The 11,901-nt window shown below is 43.5% G+C and overlaps 1 protein-coding gene across 1 annotated transcript; it reads right to left on the bottom strand.

Moving 5' to 3' along the window:
• Nucleotides 1-5,388: 5,388 nt before the first annotated feature.
• LOC139720826 (uncharacterized) lies at nt 5,389-9,423 on the bottom strand. The gene has a single exon (XM_071632163.1). It carries the CDS (start codon nt 9,421-9,423, stop codon nt 5,389-5,391), a length of 4,035 nt encoding a protein of 1,344 aa, XP_071488264.1.
• Nucleotides 9,424-11,901: the final 2,478 nt, after the last annotated feature.

Below are 11,901 nucleotides of genomic sequence, written 5' to 3'. Positions count from 1 at the left end.
TTTGTAAAACTTTATAGCTATGACTTAAGTGAGAATGAAGCAGAAAAGACAAGTGACATTAGTGACTGGTACCATATTACGCGCAGTTGTTTGTTTGTTTGTTTGTTTGTTTGTTGTTTTTTTGTAATCTAAGGCACGATATGGGAGTATTTATTCAGTCGTAGTGAAATGGATATGCCTGACATTGAGCGCGCACACAGATCTTGCATTCTTCCGCACATTATGAAATCGAGAGGCCAGTGTTTTTGGAAGATTAGAGTGTGTATATAGAGTGTCTATCAAATACGTTTTGGATGAAACTGCGCGATTGGCCAAAAGTTCCAATATGACGTCACGCAGAGTTCGTTGAACTAGTCTGCGTACCTGATTTGCTGATGACTGTGGGAAACGCAATGGGCTAGTGTGTTAATTTTAGAGTACCTATTGAATACGTCACGAATGAAGCTGCGCGATTGGCCAAAAGTTCCAGTATGACGTCACGCACAGGTGGATACGTGTACTTCTTATACATAGGTAGACGTACACACGAGTTACGTAAACAAACTCACTTTTATCTTAGCGTTTGGCAGGGTAACTTGCTACGAATAGTCTCTGGCTATTTTCGCTATTTTGGAAGCTTTCGGATTGAAATCCAAGTGTTTACAGCTGGCATCACTTTTCTTGTACCATTGACTTGAAGTAGATCTAATCATGTCTTCTTTGGTTCGGTAAGTGGCGAAAAATCTAGCAATGTTTGAACAAATATTTTTATCAGAGTTACGTGTATGATAACAAAAACTGAGTACGTATTCGCACCTTGGACTAACACTACATGAAACGCAATACCAACAACAGACAATGTGTGTGAGAGCATAGTTGTAGATACAAACTCGTGTGTATTGTTTAGTCGTACGCATTGATAGTTATTGTTATTCCCTCTAAAAAGGAGCTTTGTTCTTTTGAGTTTTGGTGAATTCAGTGAGACCTTCATTATGTGGCGCCTGAAGAGATGTGCTTTCAGTGTGTGTGCGTGAATATACTAGCTACCGCTGTCCTGTCATGATTTATCCTCCCCCACCGCCCCCCCCCCCCCCCCGGCCCCACCTGACGATTTACATGTTTTCTGTTAGGTTTAAGCCAAAAATGAGAACATGATTTAAATCATTTGTGACATCATTGCAGCAGTGTTAAAAGTGAAAATAAGCCTTCATGAATTCTGTTGATAGGTTTTTAAACCCCTGGGTTAACAAAATACATGACAATAAAACCACGTTACTCAGTAACCTGAAAATAAATGCAATGTTTGTGTGAAAATAGTTTGATTATGTTTTCACTAAAAGAAAAAGAAGTCCATTTGTTACCAGAAGACTCATTATGAGTAAGTAATTCCCCCCTTCCCTTTCAGTTATTTTTCTATTCTTTTTATTTGTTTATTCATTTATTTATTAATAAATTTATCTATCTTATTTGTCTGGTCACAGACTAGAAAGTGATGCTGAGACAGTGACACTGCCCTCTGTCGACCAAGAGGCGACAGAGGTGCCGAGTCAATCCGGCGATGCGGAGATCGAGCATCCAGCCGGATCCCAGGGCACCGACCACCAGGAGGTAAGACATAGGATGGTGAATAGAGGAATGGATGATTGGTGTTTCCATGACATTTTGCTCCTGTGAAAATAATTTGATCCCATGAAATATCTGCATGCTAAGCCAAATATCAATTCTACCCACAAACATAACCCTATAACCCTAATGCTAATCCTCAAATCAAACTAAATCTAAAACCCTATCACAACCCTAACCATAACCCTAACACGAAGTCCTTGGAGAAAATAAGACCGGAGCGAATTGACGCAGGAGCAAATATATGTCGTGTAACCGGATTGATAGACAAAGAGACCTATAAATGCATGAGTTTATGAGGGAATGACTGAAGGAATCAACGGATGAATAGATGAATAAATGGATGAGTGATTATACGGCATCCATATGAATTAATAATGATGGATGAAATCTTAGAAGGTTGGGAAAAATAAATGGAAGGATAAGTATAGAATATGACGGAAGAACAAGTAGTTAAAAGACCGCATGTTAACATGACTAACTGTCTCCAATTGTTTGATGGATGACCCCAAAGATTTGAGCGTAAATTAGGCCAATCGCCACTTTTAAATATTTCAAAGTAAGTCAATCATCAGAGAGAGCAAACTAACACCCTTCTAATGATATCTCAGTTGTTGCATAACAAGGAATATTCTTGAAGTTGTGATTAGAAATATTTTTATCATTATTTTTTGTTCTTATCATTTCAGGGTTTTAGCAGCTTTAATCTTAAATTTCCAACTTGAAAAAAATGATATGGAGTATAGTCATTTGGTAATTAAACACTTCAATAATGAATGTATGGACAGGTTACTAAAATAAACGAATGATGGATATTATAACGGATTAATGGGATTTGAAATAAAAATTCGTCATGTTTTCATGTAAACGTTTCATTTATTCAATCAACATTTAATCGACCTGAAGCCCTACAAAACCCTCGTCGAGACAGCCAGAGCCATTACCGGAGCGTCGGATGACAGCTCCCCCGAGGATCTGGCGAAGGCGCTCAGCGACTCCTGGCAGGAGAAGGAGGAGGAGATGGAAAGACTCCGCGCTGAGATCAGCCGACTCTCCGAGGAGAAGAACAACAGCAAAGCGCAGATCAAGGTAACCATGGCAACATCGTTGGGCTTGAATTTGCTAGAGGATGCATTCATGTAACGAGCAGTCAGATTTCGTGCGGATTAAGAAAAAAAAATACAAAAGTGTTTCTGTTTTGTTCATTTTTTTGAATCTCCTTATTTTATCCATTTTCTTATGAGTTTGCAACAGATATCGGGTTGAGTGGAGTTAATTTATTTAACCACAGTAAAACAGCTTGCTACCAGCTGTAAACTGTTTTCAACCAAGGCCCTGTTTCTTAAAAAGAAAACCACCACCACCATCACCACCACCACCACCAACAACATATTTTGATCTTACCCTTCTCTACTAGTATCATTATATTGTCATAAGCATCATTACCTGGGTCCCATTTCATAAAGGATATTAGGATGACAACTCCTGCTGGAATGCCAACTTCCTATAACACGGCCATGCAATCAGGAGGCTGGATTCTTGTCGTTCCCATGACAATTAACTTCCCACCAAGAGTTGCTATCATATCATCTTTTTATGAAATGGGGCCCAGGTCTACCCTTTTTTGTCGTTTGTATGTGTGTGACTGCTGCAAGATATCAAAGTGTTCTTTTTTTAACACTATCATATTTTACCATGAATAAAATTAAATTTAGTATAACTATCATTAGAGGATTGCTCTCGCTGTTTTCAAGATCATCTTTATCTTATTACTATTCTCTATGTCTCCAGGCCATGATCAGCGCAGCTAGCACCATCAGCGGTGCGACGGAGGAGTCTACCCCAGAGGAGGCGGCGGAGAAACTGCGGGAGGCTCGCTCCGAGATCGACACCTGGCGCGTCAAGTGTAGAGACACGTGGCGCGCAAGGTTCCGGGGGCTCAAGACTGAGCTCCAAAGGAGGCTGAAGGTGAGATAGACCGAAATGTTATGATCATTCTTTCCTTCATAGGACTTCTGCTGCAACTACTTCTCGTACCAAAACAACAACTACTGTCACAGGGGACTTTCCTCTGAATGTGGGGAACGAAAGTCCTCCCTGCGACTGGGATCTTTTCTATAGTCAAAGGCTGACTTTCTCTAAATGCAGCAGATTGTTAAGCAGACCATTCACTCAATCAACTCCTTCAACTTGTGCAACTACAGTGCCTCGAAATAAGTAGCCAATTACACAGTGTTCTTATAATGTAACAAGCAATAAGATTTATTATACTCGTCTCAAATTATGGTCGTTTACAATTATAATAACATGGTACAAACTTGAATACAGATTTCCAATTCCACTTGATCTTGAGCTTGGTTGCTCTGCTCGTTGGTTTATTCTAGAAGCTCCCGTGCTTGGTTGCTCTGGGTTGTAGACGATGCCCTGCCTGAAGTAGCGGGTCGTCTCCCCTTACTTCTGGTCCTCTCTGGAACCCTAAACTTGGTCCTCGCTGGAACCCTAAACGGTGGCTCTCTCCCTGGAACCCTAAACACCCTGTTAATTTAATAACATGATACCTCCCTTATAATTTGTGGTCTTTAGTTATTCCTGATTCTTATTCATATAACTTAAACAAAACATATGATTATATATTCCATCATATCAACATTGATTAGCCACACATAATTTCCATAATAATGTTTCACCATGGATAATTATCTTTCAATGTGGAATAGGGGTGATTAATCAGCCCATTAAAATCTTAGCGTTGTTCTAATTCTCTATTTCTTTCACAATGCAATTAAAATTCGGTTTGACATACAACCATCACACATACAATGCAATATCGGGAATTACATAGGAACTTACAAGGCATAAACAACTTCAATTAAATGATCGTGTACTTACAACAGTTGTTGGTGTTTACACTCGAATCCTCCTAGATTCTCTGCTGGATGGTCAGGCTGTCCCAGCCGAAATGCAACAATCCCTGAATCACACTGATTCCAAATAACACTCTGCTACTCTAACTTCGCAATCTCGAAGTACCGTAGCCTGGTCCTGAGTGTTCCGCAAATAATGTGGCATCTGAATTTTGTGCCCAAACACTGCATATTTATACATTTGTTGGACCATAGGTCTCCATGTAAAATTAATTAAATGAAGTCAAGTGACTTCCTAGAAAGTTTTCATAGAAGTCCTGCCCCCTTTTCTTATTGGTTGGCGTTTTCTGTCTGTCAAAACTTTCCTGAGTATCTCATTTTGCATTGGTCAAGCCTCTGCTTGACGTCATCACTTCCTGTCCACGGAAACCAAAATTCTTTGAAGTGGTCCTGTTTTGACCTAGCTAGAAACTTGTGTTTGACGTCGTGAATGACGTCCACATACCAGATAGTATGAGGCATACTACCAGGGATACCCTTTCCTCGTATTTTGACGTCATGTAGGGTTTACTCATCCCTAAAACATTTAATTCCAAATCACTCTCTTTTACTTTGATTGTGCATCGCAACATCTCCTTATATGGTTATTTTGATGCAAGCTTTTGTCTTTAAAGCTGCACTTCTTTTGTAACCATTGCCATAACATCAATTTCTTACATGAGCTACACAATAACCAGTAGTACAATGAGACAAATTATTACGTGACAAATACAAAATATGTCATATCATGACACAACCCCCCATTTCAAGATAGTACTGCTATCTACAATAGTATTTTCACGTATGAAACTAATTTGTCCGTACATACACATGACAATATCAACATTCGATAATCCCCTTGATATGGGTAAACCTGCCCCTCTTACTCTGGACATCGGCTAAGGAAGTCTGCCCCAACGTTATCTGTTCCCTTGACAGCGGTCACGTGGTAGCGGTAGGATTGGAGGGCAAGTGCCCAGCGCAAGACTCGGTTGTTTTGCAACTTAGCCTTGGCAATGTACATGAGGGGACGATGATCCACCTCAAGTTCAAACTCTCTCCCATATAGGTAAACATCGAACTTTTTTACTGCCCATGCAATTGCGAGGCACTCTCGCTCTATGACGGCATACCGTCGCTCTGTGTCTGACAACTTCCGGCTGATGTATGCGATAGGGAACTTCTCTCCCTCTACGCGCTGCATGAGTACTGCGCCAATGCCTACGTCAGACGCGTCAGTCGCAAGTATGAACGGGGATTCATGGTCTGGAAGATGGAGTATGGGGGATGAAGTCAGTCGGGACTTCAGCGTGTTGAACGCCTGCTCTTCCAGGGGTCCCCAGTCTACGCGGTTGGCTCTGTCTTTCTTTGTTAAGTCCGACAGCGGTGCGGCGATAGCTGCGAAGTTGGGTATGAACTTGCGGTAATACCCAGCTAGCCCTAGAAACGCGCGTACCTCCCGCTTTGTTTGCGGCACTTCCGCCTGCAAGATCTGCTCTACTTTCTCGGGGTGAGGCTTCAGCGTGCCGCCACCTACGACATGCCCTAGAAAGTCGAGCGTCTTGAAGCCCACATGACATTTACTTGGCTTCGCGGTTAACCCAGCATCTGCAAGCCTCGAGAGTACAGCTTGCAAGGAATCCAAGTGTTCTTCCCAGGTCTCGGAGAACACAAGGATATCGTCGATGTAGTTCACTACATTGTCGAGTCCAAACAGCACTTCTCGCATCAGCCGTGAGAAGGTGGCTGGTGCATTCACCATACCAAATGGCAGCACGGTGAAGTGAAACAGGCCTTCAGCGGTGACAAATGCTGTTTTCTCCTTATCAGACTCGGCCATGGGTATCTGCCAATACCCCTTGCTGAGGTCGAACTTCGAAAAGTACTTACCTCTTGACAGCTTCGCTAGGAGAGTGTCAGCAATCGGAATAGGTTCTGGGTCAAACACAGTTATAGCATTCAATTTGCGGTAGTCGACGCAAAATCTGTTACTTCCGTCCTTCTTTTTCACTAGTACGATCGGTGACGCGTACTTGGATCGTGATTTCTCTATCACGCCCATCTTCAGCATTTCGCTCAATTCTGCTTTTACCGCAGCTTGCATAGATTGTGGTAGGGGATACGGCTTGCTTACCACGGGGTCAGCGGTAGTAAGTGTCACTGAGCATTCCATTGCGTTTGTTCGCCCTGGTACATCGGTTAATTGCGCATCAAACTGATTTAGCAGATCGGTTACCTGCGCTGCTTGTGACTCGGTCAGTTCCGCATCTATCACCACGTCAGCCACGCTCTCATTCTGCGATAAGGCGGGCAGTCCTATGCACGGTCGGTCGAGATCGGGTTCGACCTCCTCCTCGACCACGGAGATGGCATTCGCTTGGACTCCATTGTCCCTACTTCGCGCACGGTCAACATACTTCTTCAAGAGGTTAACATGGTAGGTCTTGACCTTGCCATTGACCTCAACTCTCACATCACATCGCCCTAGTGTGCCTGTGACCGTATACGGTCCCTGCCATTGCATCAGGAGTTTGCTTGCGCTCGTTGGCCTCATAATGAGCACTTTATCGCCAACCTCAAACTTCCTGTCACGCGCCTTTGCGTCATAGTACTTGGCATATCTTTTCGATGCGCGCTTGAGCTCCTCATGCGCCACTTTGCAAGTCTCCTCGAGTCTCGCTCGTAGGTCCACAACATACTCGTATGTTGTTTTGACCTCTTCGTCGACTGTTTCCGCTTCCCAGATTGTCTTAATCAGGGAGAGAGGTCCACGTACAGTCCTACCATACAGTAGCTCAAACGGACTAAAGCTAAGGCTAGCTTGTGGTACCTCCCGATACGCGAACAACAATGCCGGTAAATAACGGTCCCAATCTTTGGGTCGCTCTGCACTCATTCGTCGCAGCATGGCTTTGAGAGTTCCGTTGAATCTCTCAACCAACCCATTGCACATGGGATGGTACGGAGTTGTGTTAAGCTGCTTTACGGACAGCAAACGCCCTAACTCCCTCATTAGCTCAGAAGTGAACTGCGCCCCTCTATCAGAGAGAATCTCGTCTGGCAAACCTAAGCGGCTAAACATCTCGACAAGCGCCTCAGCCACTCGCTCGGTTTCAATGCTCGGTAATGCAATAGCTTCTGGGTAGCGAGTTGCATAATCGACCAGCGTCAAAACATACCGATTCCCACGATCGGTCTTGGGGTCAAAAGGTCCTACGAGGTCAATCGCCACGCGCTTGAACGGAGTATCAATGAGCGGCATGCTCGCGAGCGGCACGCGACCCACGCTCCCCTTATTCACGGTGCGCTGACAGATATCACATGATATGCAATATCGCCGGACGTCATCTCCCATACCTGGCCAATAGAAGCTTTGCTGTAATCGGTCGAGTGTTTTCTGTGTTTTTAGGTGCCCAGACATTATGCCATCGTGGGCAAGCGCCATTAATCCATCACGGTATGCGCTCGGTACGGCCAATTGTCGAACTGGCTTGCCATATTCCAATTTTGTAGATTGGAATTCGCGATAGAGCAGGCCTCGATGCACGAGAAACTTGCTCTCATTTCCTTTGCTTGTGGTCGTTTTCTGACCACTCTCCGCTGCTCGCCAAGCTTTCGCTAGCGTCGGGTCAGCCTTTTGCGCTGCTTCATACTCACCTTTACTCGTCGCGAGTGAGAGTGCACTTGCTGTCGGCAGTGGTTTGAGGGGTTTCGCACTTTGCGCCTTCTGGCCACGTGTCTCTACCGCCCCTCCCTCGGATGATTCTACCATCTCTTCCTCCTCTACCACTACCTCGTCACTATCAAGTGACCACTGTGGATCGGGATTATTTTGGTCCCTGACCCCGGGAATATTCCCCAAAATAAGCTCATACATTGGGTCTTCCATAACCAGAGCTTCCACTTCCCCAGTGTAGAAAGGCGTGTCTACCCATACCCTAGCAATGGGGAATTCTCTGACAGTCCCGTCTATCAAAACCACCCTCTTCTTCTGCCCTGCAACAATCTGAGGGGTTCTAACGAACACTGACTTTACCACGGCTGTACTACAGCCACTGTCCCTTAGAACGGACACTACATGCCCTTCTACTTTTCCCTGAAGAACAGGCATGTTCACACCTGATGGTCTGACTCCCGAAGAGCATCCTGCCTCGAGAAGGGGTATTTCATCCCCCGAAGCTAGCTTCACATACGAGCCCGGCTGTCTTGCCGTTTCATATCTAACGGTGTTAGCCTCAATACAGGCAGCCCCCTTTCGGTCCTGACTAGTCTTCTCCTCAGACCCCTTCATTTCATCCAAAGCAGCAGCCCGGTTTAGTCTCGGACTATTCGTTTTGGCCTGGCAGTTTCGAGCCAAATGACCTGCCTTCCCACAAACATAACAACCACTTGACCCCTTATTTCCTTGTGGGCCACTGAATTTGGAAGCCGAATGACCCTGACTTTGGCCCTTGTCAGGTCGCTTTTGGTCTTTGTAGGAGTTGCTCTTTTGTTCCTTATGGGGGTGGGCTTGACTGTATTGATCCGCTAGCTTCGTCATTTCATCTAAGTTTGTCGGATGTCTCTCGCGAACAAACTGCTTCAGCTCTTTCGAGCTCCTGGCATAAATTTGATCCATTATCATCAATTGAATTAGGTCATCAAACTCAGCCCTAAAACCAGCTAACTCTAACCAACGCAAGAGATAGCGCTTCAGCCTCTCGGCTAACTGACTGTGAGTCTCGCCAGGCTCTACCTGCGAGCTCCGGAATTTAGCTCTAAATCCCTCTTCGTTCAACTCATACCTTTGGAGTAAGGCAGCCTTTAATTCATCGTAATCATTTGCAAGTTCTGACGGCATTCGGGAATACACTTCCAGGCCTTTGCCCGTCAACAGTGTACTGAGGGGTAGGGCCCACTGAGTTCTGGCCCATCCCATGCTTTCCGCATATCTCTCGAATCTGCATAGATAGGAATCTAAGTCATCTGTTTTCTCATTGAAAAGAGGTAATTTCACCTTTTTCATGCCATTACTAGGGGAATCATTCCTAGGTCTGGCTGCTGCGATTTGCAGCTCCAGCTCTTTTATTTTCTCCAAATGTTCCCTTTCCTTTTGTCGTTCCTCTCTTTCCTTTTGTCGTTCATCTCTTTCCTTTTGTTGCTCCTCTCTGAGCTTTTCTTCCTTCAAGTCTAGTTTCTCCTTTTCATCCCTAGCAAAATCGACCAATTCCTTGCCTGTCAGCCCTGCCTCCTTCCCCACTTTTATGAGTTCAGAATACACATCCATTGCAATGTACAGTCACGTTACTATAGCAACAATCACTCAATGTAATCTGACCTTAAGACACTGGACCTTGAGCCTAACTCTCACTGGCCAGACAAGTGGCCACTGGCGGTCTAACCTTTGGCTTCTTGTTTCGAGTTATCAGTTGCACATGAGTTGACTGGTCTAGTTATTAACTTTTAACAATTGCTGCCCGGGTTCTCCACCAATTCTTGTCACAGGGGACTTTCCTCTGAATGTGGGGAACGAAAGTCCTCCCTGCGACTGGGATCTTTTCTATAGTCAAAGGCTGACTTTCTCTAAATGCAGCAGATTGTTAAGCAGACCATTCACTCAATCAACTCCTTCAACTTGTGCAACTACAGTGCCTCGAAATAAGTAGCCAATTACACAGTGTTCTTATAATGTAACAAGCAATAAGATTTATTATACTCGTCTCAAATTATGGTCGTTTACAATTATAATAACATGGTACAAACTTGAATACAGATTTCCAATTCCACTTGATCTTGAGCTTGGTTGCTCTGCTCGTTGGTTTATTCTAGAAGCTCCCGTGCTTGGTTGCTCTAGGTTGTAGACGATGCCCTGCCTGAAGTAGCGGGTCGTCTCCCCTTACTTCTGGTCCTCTCTGGAACCCTAAACTTGGTCCTCGCTGGAACCCTAAACGGTGGCTCTCTCCCTGGAACCCTAAACACCCTGTTAATTTAATAACATGATACCTCCCTTATAATTTGTGGTCTTTAGTTATTCCTGATTCTTATTCATATAACTTAAACAAAACATATGATTATATATTCCATCATATCAACATTGATTAGCCACACATAATTTCCATAATAATGTTTCACCATGGATAATTATCTTTCAATGTGGAATAGGGGTGATTAATCAGCCCATTAAAATCTTAGCGTTGTTCTAATTCTCTATTTCTTTCACAATGCAATTAAAATTCGGTTTGACATACAACCATCACACATACAATGCAATATCGGGAATTACATAGGAACTTACAAGGCATAAACAACTTCAATTAAATGATCGTGTACTTACAACAGTTGTTGGTGTTTACACTCGAATCCTCCTAGATTCTCTGCTGGATGGTCAGGCTGTCCCAGCCGAAATGCAACAATCCCTGAATCACACTGATTCCAAATAACACTCTGCTACTCTAACTTCGCAATCTCGAAGTACCGTAGCCTGGTCCTGAGTGTTCCGCAAATAATGTGGCATCTGAATTTTGTGCCCAAACACTGCATATTTATACATTTGTTGGACCATAGGTCTCCATGTAAAATTAATTAAATGAAGTCAAGTGACTTCCTAGAAAGTTTTCATAGAAGTCCTGCCCCCTTTTCTTATTGGTTGGCGTTTTCTGTCTGTCAAAACTTTCCTGAGTATCTCATTTTGCATTGGTCAAGCCTCTGCTTGACGTCATCACTTCCTGTCCACGGAAACCAAAATTCTTTGAAGTGGTCCTGTTTTGACCTAGCTAGAAACTTGTGTTTGACGTCGTGAATGACGTCCACATACCAGATAGTATGAGGCATACTACCAGGGATAGGTCCTACCCTTTCCTCGTATTTTGACGTCATGTAGGGTTTACTCATCCCTAAAACATTTAATTCCAAATCACTCTCTTTTACTTTGATTGTGCATCGCAACATCTCCTTATATGGTTATTTTGATGCAAGCTTTTGTCTTTAAAGCTGCACTTCTTTTGTAACCATTGCCATAACATCAATTTCTTACATGAGCTACACAATAACCAGTAGTACAATGAGACAAATTATTACGTGACAAATACAAAATATGTCATATCATGACAACTACTGCTACTACTACTACTACTATTACTACTACTACTCGTACTACTACTACTATTACAACTACTGCTGCTGCTACTACTACTACTACTACCGATACTACTACTACTACTACTACTGATACTGGTACTACTACTTCTACTACAGCTACTATTACTACTACTACTACTACTAGTCGTAGTACTTCTACTGCTGCTACTTTTACTACTACTACTACTGCTACTATTGCTTCTACAATTATAGGCCTACTACTATTTATACTTCGAGTAGTTGTAGAGATAGTACACGTAATTCCAGCAGAGCCATTATA

Source organism: Diadema antillarum, unplaced genomic scaffold (assembly GCF_040938485.1).
Source record: "Diadema antillarum isolate AM-2024a unplaced genomic scaffold, OU_Dant_1.0 scf00000134, whole genome shotgun sequence".
Taxonomy (NCBI): Eukaryota; Metazoa; Echinodermata; class Echinoidea; order Diadematoida; family Diadematidae; genus Diadema; species Diadema antillarum.
Note: the sequence above shows the minus strand (reverse complement) of the source record. Positions and strands in the feature narration are given on the sequence as shown.